We start from the raw sequence: 18,954 nt of genomic DNA on the forward strand, positions 1-18,954 counted from the left end.
ATATCTTGATAGGAGGTAAAGAAAGATGTTCTTGGCATTTTACTTTTCCACAGTAATTTTAGTTTAGTTGGTTAAATTCCACAAAATGTATGATAAGATTTTCATTGCATTTAAGGGAATCACTGTGTTACCAACATTATCTTCCTATAAGTACATAGGATATGCCTCTCACATACTGAAGCCCTCATTTGTGTTCTTTGATAATACTTGGGAATATGTTGCTTAGAGGTGGTACATATATTTAATTGGATTTAATAAGGCTATTGCTTTTTGCAGGCTTTAAAAATAATAGCTTGTTATAAATTATGGTTTCTAGTTATTGTTGGCTTATAAGATTGCATTAGGTTTTTCTCTTTTAATTGACTATATATTACCTTGAGCTGATTCACAATATTTGTCTGAAATATCTAGATGCTTTCCCTTATATTTTCATAAGCTACCTTTTCTCGTTGTAATACAATCGCTTTTGTTTGTGTGGTAAATCATTCAGTGTAGGGGGTATGTCTTAACTTTTTTCTGTCTTTACATACACCATAGAATATGTGAAGAGTTCATATATCATTACCTAAATGCATAACTATGTGAACCTTTAGTAGTAGTATGTGGAGATAAAGGTATTTCTTTCCCAGGAGCGATGCTTTGTATTTTTTGCTTTTGATTTGCTTTTTATTCCACCAATTAAATAATTGTTTATTATATTTAAGTAGTTGTACAAAGGAGGCACCATATAATAAAGCAGCTTATGAACACAGTGCATCTTGACGAGTGCCACCCCTTCACACAGTTTTTCTTTTTAGCTTATATTAACTAGACAAGGGAAGAGTTTCTTTGTGACATCCCTGCCTGTGTATGCCTACAATGTGTCCTAGCCAGACTGGTAGGCTTTGTTCCATTCCTCTCCTTTGCCCCTACCCTTTTCTGGCCCTACTCATTTTCATTCAAACTTTTCTGTTTACCCCTAGTCTCCCACAATCCTGCCTTTCAACATAGCCTGTTTTACTTTCCTGTCACTTTTTTTCTTTCCTGTGTGTTAATTGTACCAAAGGATTTTACCATGGTATTTAGATGTGCCCTTATTAAATTTTAATCAGAGCAGCCCTCTCTATTGCTTTCTTTTTCTCCATTTCTCCAACCCCCTACTGATCAACAGCTTTCATTGAAATTCTTTATGTCTTCTTTTTCTTTTTAAATGACAAAATTCTCTCATGAGTTCTCTCATCCCTGTTATGGGTAATATTTAAATGAACAACATCTACTATGGGCTGATACCATTTTAAGTATGTGACATTTATTGACTCATTTAATTCTCCAAAAAGTACATGAGAGAGAGATTTCTTATATCTTTGCCATTTTATAGTTGAGTAGATTCTTTGTATGATCTGGGAAGTTGAAGTCCCAAACAAACAATGATTTGTCTATTCTAACACGAAGGATTTTATGGAGGTAGGATTTAAAGTGTACCTAAAAGGCTGGAAGTATTCTCTTGGCCTTTTGTATGCAAGTGTGAAGAGTAGAGTCTATAATTACTTTCCCACTGGAATTGATATATACAAAACAATCATATTGGGGCTGGGAAGTTGGCTCAGTGGTAGAGTGCTTGTCTCGCACGCATGAGGCCCTGGGTTCTATTCCTCAGCACCACATAAGCAGAAAAAAGCCGGAAATGGCGCTGTGGCTCAAGTAGGAGAGTGTTAGCCTTGAGCTGAATTGCTGAGGGACAGCGCCCAGGCCCAGAGTTCAGACCCCACGACCGGACCCCCCCCAAAAAAAATCATATTTTTTTTCCCCATGGTTAGATGTAAAATCTCCTTAAGGAATATCAAGAACCCAAAGGGAAATCTTTGCTAAAGTACTTCTTAAGAAAGTAAAGACAAAGCAATCTAGTCTTTCAGACCTCCTTCCCCCAATTCCTTTGGATACGTTTGTCAGAAATTTTTGCATTTTCATTTTAAGGCAGGTGCAGATTCAGATATGTAGTAATTTGATCCCTACTCACTATAGGTTAATAAACCTAAAGTACATAAATCAGTGGTGACCCTTTCTTGCTATCCTGATTCACCATCAGGCTGGTCTCATAACTATTGTCTTCTAGGTGAGAATATTTATTTCTTCTTTTGATATGATAACCTTAGCATTGCATAAAATAATTAAATTGTCATGACAGGGAATGTCTGCAAAGAGGCCTGGCCTTTTGTTTTCTTCAGCAAGGTAAACAGCTGCTGTTGGCTTATGAAAGGCTAAAAGTGATCCAACAAGAAGCCCGTATCCGTCACATTGAAATCAGAGACTTGATTAATATTGTAGCCTGTAGCTTTGTGATATGTATGGTTTAAATTAGACCTTTGCAGTCATTGTGCTGGGTTGATGCAAGCACATTAATGACATAATTTCTGGTTGCTGCATCACATTTCTGCAGTCTATCCTTTGTATTCCACTCACATTAATTGAAGTAATTTTGCCAGTGAAGCGTGTTTCAAACCTCTGCATTTAAATTGAAATTTTAATTCCCTTATTGTCTTGAAAAGACGGCTGAAGATGCCTTGTTACAGGTTTCATTATCACTCAAAACACTCCAGCTGCTGGTTCTAATGTACAATGACTGATTAATTCTGGGAAGAATTATTAATATAAGAATAGCCGCTTCTTCCCAGTGGCACGAGCTAACCAGGAAGGTATTTCATGTTAGTTAATATTTTTATAAACTTTTTCCCAGGGAAAATTCGTGTGTCGAAGTTTGCATCATACTAAATTGCACAGAGAGCTTTGAAAACCACTTACACAAGTTCTGATTTATCAGCCCATAGAAGTCAATTCATAATTGCATTAAATCAGTAGAAACCAAGTTGGTGCGAGTAGTTTTGAAGCACTTTAGCTGACAGTCACAAGACTTGTAAACTAAAATAATTTTTATTGCTAAGCCTTCTTGAGATTACAGAGATTTTGAGTGTCTTTAATCATTGTGTCTTTATATATAGGTCTTAAAAAAGAATCCATATCAGTATAGTCAGAGAAGGATGATTATGATAATTGTAACAATAACATATTTATCTAGCTGCCTTCTTTTATCTAGCTGCCTTCTTTCCAGTGCATCTCAGAGTGCTTTTCTGAGAGAATAGTGTGGGAGAATTATTTGACTTACACTTTGAAAATGAGGCATATCTAGGATCAAGAAGAGTATAGCAGCTATTTATTTGAATAGAATTCTGCAATAAAAACAAGTGCATTTGTAGTCTTTTCAGTTCATAAGATGTTTGGATAATGTTGAGAGTTGTGAATGTCAGCAAGGATCTTACTTTGAGTTTGGGTAGCCCTATACTGGTACCCCAGTTCTGGCTCTTACTAGCTGAACTAACTCATAGCTTATTGTTTATATTTGCTGACATTTGGAGTGAAGAATAATATAATTATATGCCTCCAAAGGTAATTGAAAGCATTAAATGAGGTATTAAACCAATATGAAAGTATTTGTGTTATCACCTGAATTGGAAAAAATAGCTGTAGTGTCCAAGTTTGTGAAGATCATAAGCTTTATAGACCATGATAATGACAGTGCACCTCATGAAGGTTAAAATGTGTTTGTGACTTTACCTAAGTATCACTATCCCACAATACTGTGAATTTTGTGAAATTTATGTAATCACTTAACAAAGAAAAAAGTATTTGTAATATACATGGTAAGTTCTTTGACATTTTGTACTTTGGTTATTCTCGTTGGCACTGTTAGAAAGGATATGGAAATTGCTCTGATGTTATAATCTTAAAAACTACTCTGTAGACTTATTTTGTGCAAATAAATAAATTAGTCCAGCCTTGACATTATCTGAATGTAAGACTAGCTTAGCATTTCTAAAAATTTATTTTAATTGTACATAGTTTATGATATACAGTATGATAATTATATATATTCTGTCTTCACACTTCCAAGTCTCCAGTAGCCCCTTCTATTTTCAGATTGACTTCTCTTATCCTCATATTAGAACAAAGATGTGACATTTGTCTTTCTATGATTTGTTTCATTTAAGATCATATTCTCCAGTTCCATCATTTTGCTGCAAATTATAGGCTACAAATGCTTTTATGTTTGAATAATACTCCATTGTGTACTTATGCCACATATCCTTTACCTATTCATCCACTGACATGTATCTAACTTGATTCTCTATCTCAGCTATTGTGAATAGTGCAAACAATAATATGTATGAGCAAAGAAGTATCCTTCTTTGATATGCTGAACCTCATTGGCTGAGGACAGTCTCAGTATGTTGCTCAAGGCTTGTCTTGAGCCCCTGGATTTTAAGTGATCCTCCTGAGTAGCCAGAACTATGGATGCACACCATCACTTGGGGCTTATTTTTAGGCTTCTGAGGAAACTATTCTTTATAGTAGGCATGTTAATATAACTCTTATCAGCTCTGTAAGAATTCCCTCTTCACATCCTTACCAATGGTTTTCTTTTTTTGATAATAGCTATTATAATTAAATGGGTGATATCTCATTGTGATTCTGGCTTATTTCTCTAATTGTTAATGTTGAGTATTTCTCATAAATTTGTTGACTTTGAATCCCCTCTGCTCCCCTCTCCTCTTTTATTTATTTTCTTTTGTGGCGTAGGGTATGAAAGCCAGGGCCTCACACATACTAGAGAAATACTATGGTTTGAATTAATCTATAGACCCAGAATTGCCCCTTTTGAGAAGTGTGTATTTGTTAATCATTTACCAAAAGTGGGTTATTTGCTTTTTTGTTATTAGTTTCAAATTTTTTATATACTCTGTTTATGAATGTTTGATGCACATGATAAAGAAAGAATGGTATATATTTTGATATTTGGACAAATAATCTGACATTTGACATGTGACATGCCATTGTTGATCATTTTTGTTACTGTTATATGTGTTCTATAAAGGTGGCCTTAACCTTTAAGGAACATATATAATAGTAGAGAGAGGCAGATGGTAAACATATAAATATTGACTCAAGGTGAGTATAATGCCAAAACATGCAATTAGAAAGTGCACTGGGAACACTGGGGGAAAAGGAGTATGGTTTTGAGTCTCCTTATCCCCTCACACTTAAGTCTGATCATCTGGTCAACATGAGTTAAAAAAAGAAAAGTTATTAAACCTTGGGTTTGTGTCCTAAATGAATTGAATAGATTTGTGCTGGCTCTATTTTTATCTTACTGAGTAAGAATGCAGAGTTCTGTAGGAACTATTTGTCATGCTAGTCAAAGCCTTTTTTTTTTTTTTTTTAAATGTGTTTGTTTTTAAAGACAGGTTTCTCAAAACCGTACTGTACCTGCGTATTGCATTAATTTTTCTACTCCTTTATTTTGAGATTTTATTTGCTATTCATTTGCCTCTTAATTTAAAGCCAATAGAAATTCTGTTTTATTGTACTAAACCTGATAAAGTTTAGCAATTTTCATTTAGCTTGCTTAGCTATAGGACAGAGATCTCCAAACTGCACATTAGGAGATTTTTCTAGAATTCTAAAGTCTAGACCACATCCCAGACTAATTATATCAAAATCTCTGAAGGTACAGCACTGACTTCAGTGATGGCAGTATACAGAGAAATTTGAAACTGTTAGTGTAGAGTTCAGCGTATTCTTTAGAACAGAGCAAGACTCATTGTCCTTGTCTTTATTGAATACTAGCTCTGTGTAGTTAAACACCAAGTATTTTTTGTGTATGACACATATGGTGATATTCACATTGGAGTAGAAATATTGCTTGAAGGTGCTTTTTTTTTTTTTTTTTTTTTTTTGCTGGTGCTGGGGCTTGAACTCAGGACCTGGGCACTGTCCCTGAGCCTCTTTGTGCTCAAGGCTAGTACTCTACCACTTGAGCCACAGTGCCACTTCTGGCCTTTTGTGAGTAGTTTATTGGAGATAAGAGTCTCACAGGGATTTTTCTGCCCTGGCTGGCTTTGAAACTCTACCCTCGGATCTCATCCTCCTGAGTAGCTAGGATTACAGGTGTGAGCTACTGGCACTTGGCTTTGAAGGTGCTTTATTGCCAGTCTCTATTGTACAGAATGGTTAGTACTTGGTTTTAGTTTTTTAAAAATTTTTTAAAAATTTTTTTACACCATTTATATTAGGTTTTTAAAAAAGAGGTAGCCGAGTAAGAACAGCATCACACACTTGGTATTCAGGTAAGGGGTAGGTTTATTCAGTAGACCTGGGGGGGCCAGGCAAGGTTGGCACTCTACGTGGCTGGAAAAGGCCTGGGAAAGAGAGAGAGCTGGGAAAGAGAGCGGAAAGAGAGAGAAAAGAGCTAGAAAAGACCTAGAAAAGAGCAGAGAGAGGGGGGGGGCGTAGGGAGCTGGGAAAGAGAAGAGAAGAAAAGAGCTGAGAAAGAGCTAGAAAAGAGCAGAGAGAGAGCAGAGAGAGAAGAGAAGGAAAGAGTTGAGAAAGAGCTAGAAAAGAGCAGAGAGCAGTACTTGGTTTTAATTCTGATCTCTAGCCTGATTACTTGGCCAAAATAAGCTTTATTTAATAAATTGTTCAGCTAGATGTCTCTGAAAGTTTGCATGACTTGGAACTCTTAGAGTTGTAATCTTGATGACCAGATTCTTGCTTCTTTACTGTTTGTCCTCCTCTTATTTATTGCAGGGGCTTCATAAATTAGGGCCCAAATGGTGGCTGTGTGCATTGTGAAAAAGTGGAAGCAAATGTATTGAAATGTAACAAGTTCTAGCTTTGATTCATCAGTATGATCTTAGATAATTACACTCTTTCCCTGCTTTTCAACGTCCTTATTTGTAAAGAGGATACATATATATTTACATTATTGAATTGTTATGAGACTGAAAATGAGCTTGTGTGGAAAAATGCTTTGTTAAATATAAAGCAGTAAACAAATTCAAAATAGTGTAGGCACCACTGTCATCAGCATTACCCAATGCCAGGGAAAAGAAAAGGCAGGAAAGGAGTCTTGGGCTTGTTTATATTGAGGAGCATTTCCAGTCTGGTGCCTCTGTTACTAATGTATATATGTATATGTATATGTGTTGTTTAGGAGGAATGATCTTGATCAAGTCAGGAAAATGTAACCGTTGCATACCACTATGGAAATCAGAATTGAGGTGCTTTGCAAAATGAAAAAATGCAATCCAGCTATATCATTCCTGGGCATCTAACCCGAAGGAATCAAAGTCAGCATAGGGTAGAGGCACTCTGACACCCATGTTTATTGCAGCATTATTCACCACAGCCTACTTCTCAGATCAGCCCGGAGTGCCCATCAGTAGATGAAAAGCAAAATAAGCCAGACTCAAAAAGACAGATAACACATTTTCTATTATATGCAAAGTCTGAAAACAAAACAGTGTAACATAAAAGGGGTACTGAAGGAGGACAAGAGATACAATGGGGGTTGAGTGTAATTGAAGTCCCTTGTATACATGTATGAAAACATCATAATGAAACACATTATTTTGTAAAATAAAAAAATAATACCCAAGTCATTTGCTGTCTTCCATCTTTGACTTAAACTTCACATGTGGGCTTTTTTGATCAGGTTTTTAGTGGGTCTGTCTTTGGCTAGATGGGAACCAAATATATGTGGCAATTGCAGCAGTAATAATCTATGTTATTGATAGGAGCCTTCTGTCTTCACTTGATGGTGGTCTAAGAATGCCAACTAGTAGCTTTTGAGAGCTTGACATGATAGAAGGAGCTTGCTAAGGAGTCTATTTTCTTGAAGGTTCATTCCAATACTAATTACTTGTGGTTGCCTAGCTCTTAAAATGAATAGGCATATTCGACTCATATTCTATTATGGGTTTTTAAGAGTTCATATTAGTAAAGAGCTGTATAAGTGCTGAACATTTCTAATGACTTTGGTACACTTGCTGAATGTGGGTGAAATTGTCTTGATGTAAGTATGAGCTTGAAGTGATTCTCAGAGACCTCCTTTGCCAACTCTTGAGAGTTCTGAAACTTTTTCTTGTCCCCAAATAATAAATAAAATGATGGAGTAAGTGACTTTTGGATACTTGTTGAATAAAAATGTCTTTTCTGGTGGTCTCTTAAATTTTGGGGGAGAAATCTGGGTTCTAATGCTTTTAGAGTATTGACAACAACTGCAAATTGAAGGGATCTTGAGGTTTGGGAAAAGGAAGCCTTTTTTTTTTTCCCCTGTGATTTTCTAAAAGCAGTTGACAATATGTATCTATCTCAGAAGATGTTATAAATGTTCATTTTCCTCAGGGAAATAACTGGGAACAGATCTGTTTTAAGGTCTTTTAGATAAATGAGATTCTCAATTTGCTATTACTATACCTTAGAACCTTAAATAGGTGCGTAATTTTAGGCTTAGAATTCTACTTGTAGAATTTTTTGTCAAAGGAAGAAATAATAGTTTTGGTTATTCTGTGTTTAGAATTTTATTGTAAGAATTATAAAAGTAAAAAAAGCAATACGTTAAAATACAGAGAATTTAAGTTTGTATATTGTGGAATAGTATGCAGATACAAAAACTCATGTATTTTGGGAATGGATATATGTTGCCAATGTATTACCACATGAAATGGTGTATTTAAAATATTACTATTATTGTTGTTATTTTGGTCAAACTGATTGCAAAGATAACTGGATAGAATGAGGTTAAAGTACTGTAAATTATTTCATCTGATGAATGAGGTTACACATGATTTCTTTTCCTTTGTGAGTGTCTGTCTTTCAGGTTTTCTTAGTTAAACATATGTTTTGGAATTTGGAATAAAAATTAAGTTTAAGAAAGAAGTCTCATTGTCGGCATTGCCTTTTTCCCTTTTTAATTTGTGAAATTGAAGTGGAATCCTAGTCTTGACCTCTTTTAGAGATCTTATGCAATACAGTTCATCTCTCAGTGACTATAATTTTGTATATCTTAGGCTAATGGAATATCTTAGAACACCTGGCTGTCCCTACTTTAGTAAGAAACAACTGGTAATTTTTGTTTTAATAAAATAATTGGGATTACTCGTGGTAACATGCCACATGTTTAATAGGAAAAAATATTAAAAAGAGGTGGTGAGACAAAGAAAGCTTAAGAATAGCATACTGAAAGGTATGCTTTTAGAACAAGTCTGTTTTTCATGTAATGGGATGACATCTTTGATGAGGCTCGAACTATTTGATCTCTTGAATTTTATGCTGTAATATAGATTTGAAGATGCTTTAAAAAGTAATTCACTAGTAAAAGGCCCTTTTCTTTGACAGCATTGTATTTTACAGACTCTCCTTCTTTCATTCACTTATCAATAACTTCATCTCATTTGCTTTATCCTGTAAATTCCATTATCTCCTGGGCCGTCTATGGCTTTAAGCCCTTAGTACCTAATATCTTCTCATTTACATTGACACATGCTTGACCTCAGCCCTTCTTCTCTCTTTGTTAATGCACCAACAAGCACTGAGATCTCTCTGGAGCATTATCATTTGGCTGTTAGCTCAACTAATAACAACCCTTCATTTGGGCTGATGAAAGTTTATTAAATAAAAACATGCAATAACCCTGCTCTTAATGAAGGGAGACTGGAAGTAGACAGCTTCCTGCCTCTAATGGCAAGGAGAGCTGGCTGAGTCTGCATTATAGGTATTGGGTTTCCTGAGGGAGATGGGGCACCTGAATGGGTCTGATCAATACTATGTTATCAGACTGATTTAAGAATGGGCATTTTTGATTGCCCATTTGATCAGTGTTGATTAGCATACAGGCTGTAGAGTTGGGGGGCGGGGAGGTGTTCTTGCTCCAGGCACTTAGCCTTGCTCTGTGATATAGCTATTATTTTCTTGAGGAGCCCATCTTAAGTACCAGTTTGCCAATAGCCTCCAGGCCTCCAGACTCTAGCAGGGCCAAGACAAAAAACATCTCTTTAGTTGTCCTAAGTAAAGCAAGGATCAGAGATTGTTTTTCCTTTAGATCCCCTAGGACTCCTCTAAACCTTTGGCTATAGCTCAGAGCCTTGAATGGATTCTCTTTATTCTTCTCTTATTTTACATGTCCCTCTCTCCTCTCACCCCGACTAAGATTTTTTGCATGAATATTAGTCTAGCCTTTGATAATTCCCTCCCCCAGTCATGCTGTAAACAAAAATTGAAGGAATACAGAGTTTATGTTTAACATTGCTTCACTTGCTTGTACTTCTATGTTATTTACAAATAATTTGGTATTAATCCCTTTAGTAAAATTGCTCTCAGTTTATATGAGGTAGTTAAAAATTCAGAGTTCTCTAAAATTCATAATGTTCTGTGTGAGTGCTGTGATGTACCAAAGCTTTCAATTTATCCCTATAATTTTCAGGTGTGTCAACTTTAGAGCATGGCTCTCTAGAGAAATGAATTTATTCAGGAAGAAACAGAGGATTACAATCCAGGATAGTACATGTGATATGACAAATCATAGGCACATCCAAGTGGTAGTGGAAGACAAGAGTTTTTAGAAGTAAAATGATTAAGGTTATGTATTGTTTTGAAACAGTTGTTAGTTACAAAGATCAGTAACAAGAGTGTTAGCAGTCCAGGTTTTAAATAGGCACCTGCTGGGAAAGTGTCCTTTCAGAAGTATTCTTTGTGTAACTCTGTAATCTTGGAGCAAGGTTGTGTTTTTCAGTCTCTAATAATTTTTATCAGGCAGGGGTGTGTGTGTGTGTGTGTGTGTGTGTGTGTGTGTGTGTGTGTGTGTGTGTGTGTGTGTGTGTGTGTGTGTGTGTGTGTGTGTGTGTGTGTGTGCAAGGTTGTGTTTTTCAGTCTCTAATAATTTTTATCAGGCAGGGGTGTGTGTGTGTGTGTGTGTGTGTGTGTGTGTGTGTGTGTGTGTGTGTGTGTGTGTGTGTGTGTGTGTGTGTGTGTGTGTGTGTGTGTGTGTGTGACTGTCTCCTTTATTGCCTCCCTACTCTTTTTAGTTAGTTTGCCATAATTGACTTCATTTTGATTTTGACAATTTTCACAGGTTAAACTATGCAAAATAGTCGATATTTGATCATGTTCAACCTATAAAAATGTTTTTCATATAGTTGAAATTAATACATGAAACATGTAGTGTTTGTTATCTTTCTCAACTCTGCTTGCTTTAGAGGTGGTCTGACTCACTGTGCTTCACAGGGAATGTGGGGGTGGGGTGGGCTTCTTGTGCTCATCCAGGATTTCCAGTGTTTTGAAGCAGGCACATTGGGGCAGAGGGTAACCTAGGAGATATGGGCCTGAAGTCACTGGAGATTGCCTTACAGTGTTCATGGGCAAAGAAACAGTGAACAGATCTGAGCACTAAGTTAATCATAGCTGAAGGGTTTTTAGAGTTCTGATTTTCATTGAGACTATTCAGGGAGAGGTATCAGTTCTCTAGGGTAGTGAAATTTCATTTTTAAAAAGTCTCATTCATAGGCTGGGCACTGGTAGCTCGTGCCTGTAACCTTAGCTACTCAGGAGACTGAGACTTGCGGATCATGATTTGAAGCCAGTCCTGGCAAAGGCCATGAGACTCTTATCTCCAATTAACCACCTAAAAACTGCAAGTGGAGCTGGCTCTAAGTGGTAGAGTGCTAGTCTTGAGCAAAAAAGCTCTACGTTAGCACTCACATCCTGAGTTTAAGCCCTACACCGACAAAAACAAGACAAAGCAAAAAAACCCCATCCCAAACCAAAAACTTCCTTAAACTAGAACCTTGATAAACTTTTCTGAATGGTTATGTTATCTTACTCAGAGGACTTAATGGCCTATTTTAATAGGATAAGTGTTAGAACATTTCTGAACTAAGTAATTATCACAGTCTTGAGTGAAATTCTTTTTTTTTTTTTTTTGACTCACTTATGGCTTTCTTCTTGATTCCACAGTTGCTTTCTTCCAAGAACATAGTTGTAAATATTAGCTTTGCATTACCTAGCTAATGGTTTAGTTGGTTTAGCTGCAGGTTAGTTTATTGTCAGGTTGTTTATCTCTCTCTGTATATATATAGAGAGAGAGAGAGAGAAAGAGAAGGAGAGAGAGAATTTTAGTTCATTTTAGTAACAGTTACTAATATCATTTAGCCTTGTGAGTCTCATCTTTCCCTCCCCCCAAAAAAGTAAAAAAATGGCAGTAGTTTTTCTTTTATTTTAAATAACATTTTTACAGTCAACTGCTGAGAATGGCCAACTTCATAGTTTCTCCAGAACATTCCATTGGATCATGACAGCACAAAATTAGACCTTTTATCATAAAACTTCAGTTCGACTAGTTAAAGAGAAGCACTTAAGTATGAAATTGTCATTTCCTATTCTTTACTGTAAAATTCAATTGAGAAATGAAATTTGGGAACGAACTTATGGGTATGGTTGTTTATAATTATGAAGAATTTTCATTGTTGTAAATTTATATTTCAACCTGAAGCAAGCATTTTAAAATTCTTTATTAACTACATTTTAAATGAACAACTGATTCTGAATTTTTGTTACAGAGACTTTTTTTCCCCCAGAATTTCTGCTTTCTTATATGGATAACTTTCTAAATAGCAAAACATGCTTTCCTGCTCAATATCATATATTAAAACATTTTGAAAATGTTTGCTTATCTTCATAATCCTAGAGGAAATATTTGTTTTCAGTCTAAGCCAGATTTTTGTTATCTGTCTGTGCAGTGTCTAACTGTGTCCAGAGCACTAATTCTGTTAGATGATAATGATAATAAGTATTTTGTGAAAAAAATTCTCTGGTTGTAGTGTCTGTTTTTCTTCAGTGTTTATTTGAATACATATTATATGAAAAATCTCAAATGCAGTTAGTTGACTCATATCATTAAGCAGTAATCTCACTTTAAGACATGTGTGGCATATTGGAGAACTCTAGGTGGTTCATATTAAAGATCATTTGGGATGTTGAATGCACGGTGTTTGATTAGTGAATAGATTCCATAAACAGCACTGACCAATTCACTGTACACTGTATGTAGTCTCTTTGATCTTTCATCTGCTGTGTTTCATAATTTTAATACTTGTGAGATTATTCAGTTATTGACTGTCATGCTTATGAACCCAATTTTGATAACTTTTTATTACCTTACATTAGTTATACAGGGGGATTTCATTGTTACATTTTTACACATTTATAACATATTCCAACCAATCTCACCTCCTCCTTCACTCTTTTTGTCCTCCATCCCTGGTAGTTTTTTTTTTTTTTTCAATAGCAAATGCCTGTTGGAAGCCTTTTGTTGATCTCTGTTTTAATCCAACAGCATCTCCTAAATGCTTTGAGATTGACCAGCATGTTATTCAAAAAGTAATCTGTTGTTATTAAATTGAGAAAACCCAAGTGTTAAGATCTAGATCTTGAATGTCCCCCCAACGTTCATATCTAAAGGCTTAGTAGCTGGTCTCTGGTGCAGTTGGGAAGACAGGACTGGATTGCAAGCTTCTGATTTGTGTTTCTTCATGTCACTGCACACAGCTATGTGTTTTCTCTATAGCTTGGAATGACAGGCTTATGCCACCATGCTCAGCTATTGATTGAAACAGTCTTGCCAACTTTTATGCCCTGGCTGACTTTGAGCCCTTATTCCTTGATCTCTCCCTTCCAAAATTACAGGCTTGAGCTACTGCAACCTAGCTAGCATCTCCTTCTAAATATCTTGTTTTTATCAGGTATTTTGTCCCTGGGCTGGAAAGCTGACTGATATGCCCAGTGAAATAATTTGCAGAATAACCATATTAGAAATAATCTTTGTTTAGTTATGTTTTTACATAAAGATCATTTAGTGATTTCTAGTAAATCTTAATACTTGGAAAGAATTAGGAAATACTGGGAAACAAGACCCAATGGTACAATACAGTTAACCATCAGTCTTGGTTTGTTGATTAGTGCCTCTCTAAAATATGTACATTTTATCGTACTGGTTACTTAAAACCAGACATGAAAAATGTCAGGTTTTAAAACTGATATTCTAGAGATCAAATGTTGACTTGGTAACAATTTTTCTTTAAATTGGCTTACGTACCACTTAGTAAGGTTAGGATAGGAGCAAACAATGACCTTGCCTACCTTCCATAATACTAGATTATAAATATACTTTTAATAAGTTAAAGCCAGAAAACAAAGTACTGTATTTTCTTATAGAAATAAGAAGCCATTTTCTATTCTCTTTTGAGGCAAGTTTTCAAACTTTAAAGATCTAAGAGTATCCATGATCTCATATATATATGTATGTATATATATATATATATATATATATAAAATCTATCTATCTATCTATCTAATCTATCTGTCTGTCTATCTATCTAAGTGCTTATATTTTGGGTTATTTGAATGAGCAAGGTGGTTTGGTGAAAGAAAGAACCGTTGCTGAGAACAATGCATTAAAACACCATGTAGGTCCTCTCTATGGTAGTTTAATTTCTGAGCACTCAGTACAGGCTTAAGTGTTTTACTTGAATTTAAGACACATTTCAATTAGGTGGTTTTGACAGTTGACATTGTCATTTAATTTTTTATTTGGAACATAAGATGTTTGGGTTAAAAAATCTTCATGCAAATTCCTGCAAACAAATCAAGTGTGAATGTACAGTGGGTGGTTTTTAAGCTTAACCATCTCAGCTGGATTTAATTACCTTAAGGGATAAGGCTACATGATGGGCCAGTGGTTTGCCAAATTATTTTTCATTTTCTAGATCTCGATGTCACTGAAGGTTAATGCATCCTCTGTTCTTCACTAGAGACCCGAGTTAAAATCCATTTTAGGCCATAAGTGTAAATGAATTTGTTGTTGTTTTTCCTCCTTGGGGACATGTTGGTCATTTTGTGGGGCTGTTTTTCCATTTGGACTTGCTGGCTTCTTGCACAGAGCCCAGGGGCTGTCATGGAGGGGCAGTTGCAAGTCAGCGTGAAAATGAACTGGCAGGCTTCACAGGTCAGAGCTGGCCCACGGCTTGTCACTCTTCCATTCCTCAACTCTTTCTTGTTTAACTTAAGGGAACTTACTTTGCTACATTTGATAGCCCATCACAAAACAAGTAATGTGCTGCATGGTAAGACATTGCATTTAAAAAAAGAAAGAAAACAACAACAAAAAAACCCATTTCAGTCTGGTTTCTATTTGGCCCCTAAACACTGTCCATAAATTCCTAGATGACTCAAACTATTGCGAATTGGTGGTCAACACTATTGATCACCAATGTGTTTCATGGTTTTCCCTATCAGTTTTGTATCAGTGGTTTTTCTTAAGGGCTTGTTTGTATCCATAGTTGTGCTGGACAGTTTTACCCTGAGTAGGTAGTGTTCATTAGTTGTTGCCACTACCTGTATTTGAAACCAGCATTTTAGACACCCCCCTCCCCCAAAGTTCAGTGTTTCATTAGGTCCATACAGGGTGAAAGAAAAAGGAGATTTATTACATGGCAGCCATGGGAAAACAGCATTTCAGTACATCTTCAGCCATTTTCAGGGGTACAGGCATTGGCTCAGGGTAAATAGAATTGTGGGTAGGTGGTAAGAAAGATATGATTAGTTAAAACAGTCATAAGTCATATGTCTGGCCTGATTGACCATTAGCTCAGTCTTTGTCTCTTGAGGTGTTCTAGAGAAGTTGTTATAGTTTTATTATTAGGGCAGAGCAGGCATAAGTTGCCTGGTGGGTGATCTCCTGAGCTTTTGGTTGTTTTCTGTAAGATGGTAAGAATATGTCAGTGCATGTTTGAAGGTACTTATTGGTGAATCCCACTCTTTCTGGAGACCACAGTGATGATAAAGTGACTGTAGCAGGGAAAGGCTCTGATCAAAAAGCACAGATGAAAAGGATAGGGGTGAAGGAACAAGTGCCCAGTTAAAGCATATTTTAAGTTGCCTCTTACATTACCTTTTAGAAGTATTTAGAAGCATAACCTGAGTAGGGAATAGCAAGAGGTCAAAAGTTTCTTAGGGAGGTAATTTTCTTTTCAAACTTGGCTATTTATCACCTCTTTTGCTTTCTTCTTAATGCTTTAAAAAATACTTTCATTATTCTTATTATTTTTTTTTGGTCAGTAGTGAGGCTTAAACTCTGGCCTTGGGCGCTGTCCCTGAGCAATTCGGCTCAAAGCGAGCACTCTACCACTTGAGCCACAGCAGCACTTCTGGTTTTTGGGTGGTTAATTGGAGCTAAGAGTCTCACGGACTTTCTTGCCTGGGCTGGTTTTGAACTGCGCTCCTCAGATCTGAGCCTTCTGAATAGCTAGGATTACAGGTGTGAGCTACCTGCGCCTGGCTATTTTTATTATCTTTAAGTTGTTGTACAAAGGAGTTGCCACTCAGCAATTCAGTTTATGGATACAGTGCATCTTGATTAATGTCACCCATTTCAACATTTTCAACCACCCCTTCCAACCTACCCCTTCCCTCACTTTTCTTAATTTTGTATGATATTTATCGATTTTTATGCCATTTAACATAGTTGTTTATACAATGCACCTTGATCTGTGATCTTTTTTTTTATACATTTTACCCTCCCCCCACCCTTCACCTACCTCTTCACTCATTTTTCTTAATTTTGTGGTACATACAATGAAGCCTTGCCTACATTCTCTTTACTTCCCCTTTCATTTTTCCTCTCCTCTTTCCTTGGCCACACACTCCCCTCTTGCAATTACCCATTTCTTGGTATTTATTTTGTTTCATTGACTTAGTCTTTCTATCCATAGAGTCTATTATACTTCATGCTTTTTCTTTTGAAATTCTTTATACTATTCTCTCCTTCTTGTTTTTTCCTTCTCAAGTAATAATACCTAGATCTAGTATGCATTTTACCTTTCCTTTAAAAGATATAAAAGATCTATCTATACATATACATACATACATACATATATATATATATATATATATATATATATATATATATATATATACATACACAGAGACATAGTTTCATACACCTGAATAAATGAAATTATACCATACATGTTTCTTTCCTTTTTGTAGTAATATTTTAAATCTAAAAATTAGTGACTTTAGGCTCCTAGAATCTTTCATCTTTCCCTTTATTGTAGACATTCTATACCAATTTGATTCATCCAACATTTTTCTTTAAAAAAAAATCTCTTACGCCACTTCACACCAGGAGTGTCTCTATCTGTAGTCTTTCTTCTATTACCATTCAAATCCCATTTCTTCTATCACATTAGGCCAGGAAGAGGTGATGATTGCTATTTTCAACCTATAGTATCAAGGTACAAAAAAAAGTCATTGTACTCTGTATGTATTGTACATGAGAAAAAGTGGGAGCCTAGTTCTATGTAGAAAAATAGGCTCACACCAAGCTCTTTTTTGGTCACCAGGAGAATTAGCTATTAAACCAATCATACAATGTGTTGTAATTTAGGCTTAGGTTTAAAAGGCTAACTTTGATTAAAAGTTGATTTAAACCATTAGAATATAGGATTCTTGAAATAATAGGAGTGACATATCATTTAATTAGCGAAGTCAATTTACAAGTGTCTTTTGACAAGCAGTGTGTGTGTGTAAATGGAATTTGTAGCCCTTTTATGGTGTTTTACATGTCTTTGTGTTTATCTGTTTGTAGAGTTTTTTCTTTGCTTTATCTATTTTACATGGAAAATCCTGGAAGGACAAGACTAGGTCTATCTACATGGTACTGTATAAAGTCTGATGTATACTGACATTCTGAGAAACTCTCTTTGGTAGTATCTTAAAAGTGGTCTTTCTTCTTTTCTATTGTACAAAACAGTGGGCTTCTTTATGACAGTTTTGCACATATATATGATGTACTTTGATCATGTCTTTCTTACTTATAGTATTGTAGGTTATTCACTTGTAATTTGATTGGCTCTTTTTCCCCTCCTTGTCAGGTGTCAGCAGTGGAGTCTTTGGAGGGCCCCCTGCTCCAAGTAGAAGGACTGAGTGATCTTAGGCTTGAGCTTCACAGCAAGAAGATGAATCTGCACTTGGTTCTCATAGATGAACTGCACCGACACCTGTACATCAAATCCACTAGCCGAGTTGTGCAACGGAACAAGGAAAAAGGGAAAATGAGGTTGGTCAGAGCCTTTTTACTAGTGGCTGTTTGATTTACTTTGTGGTGTGTATGTGTGTGTGTGTGTGTGTGTGTGTGTGTGTGTGTGTGTGTGTGTGTGTGTGTGTGTGTGTGTATGTGTGTGTGTGTGTGTGTGTGTGTGTGTGTGTGTGTGTGTGTATTAAATGTAATGTCTCTGAAACTTGAAGATTTTTTTTTTTTTTGGTCATGGGGCTTAAACTCTGGTCTTGGGCGCTATCCCTTAAGCTCTTCAGCTCAAGGTGAGGGCTCTACCGCTTGAGCCACAGTGCCACTTCCGGTTTTCTAGTGTTTTATTGGAGATAAGAGTCTCACAGACTTTCCTGCCTGGGCTGGCTTTGAACTGTTATCCTCAGATCTCAGCCTCCTGAGTAGCTAGATTTACAGGCGTGAGCCACCAGTGCCCGGCTGAAGATGGTTTTATAGTAGCAAGTACTCCATGTTCTAAGGCTGGCATCAGGGATTGCTTATGTATTCATTGCTCATTTACTGTGAGGACCTATAAGAACCAGTTCTTATGGACCTCTTACATTCTGGGTTAGAGATACTCTTGTATATCTCAGAGAATGTGAAAAAAAAAGTTTAAATTAGACAGTAAGTTAGCCAACTTAAAACTACAGATAAATATGAGCTAAAATTGTAAGATTGTTTGTTACTTAGGGTTAAGTTCAGCTTTAAGCAATAATTCTTAAGAAATAGTTGAGGAGAGGTTTAGAGAGAACATTCTTCTTTGACTACATGGCTGCTTGTAGCATCAATACCTTAATACTTAAGGATCTCGATGGGTACAAAAAAATTCATTAGATCTTAAGATTTGTTCATTGGCATTAATATATATATATATATATATATATATATATATATGTATATATCAGGTAGCTGATATATGTTCTTCCAGAATTTCTTTAAGTAAACATTATATTTTTTTTCAGAGGGGATTTTAAGCATTATCT

At 35.9% G+C, this 18,954-nt stretch overlaps 1 protein-coding gene across 1 annotated transcript in view; it reads left to right on the plus strand.

Annotated features, from left to right (window-relative positions):
* Positions 1 to 18,954, plus strand: part of Exoc4 (exocyst complex component 4) — a 689,440-nt gene that overhangs the window by 36,405 nt on the left and 634,081 nt on the right. The window contains exon 4 of the mRNA XM_069996791.1: positions 17,799 to 17,983. Within this exon, the coding sequence (XP_069852892.1) occupies positions 17,799 to 17,983 (185 nt within the window). The remainder of the gene's footprint in view (positions 1 to 17,798; positions 17,984 to 18,954) is intronic.

The sequence above is a fragment of the Dipodomys merriami genome, unplaced genomic scaffold (genome assembly GCF_024711535.1).
Source record: "Dipodomys merriami isolate MVZ:Mamm:240054 unplaced genomic scaffold, mDipMer1.0.p SCAF_5, whole genome shotgun sequence".
NCBI classification, from domain to species: Eukaryota; Metazoa; Chordata; class Mammalia; order Rodentia; family Heteromyidae; genus Dipodomys; species Dipodomys merriami.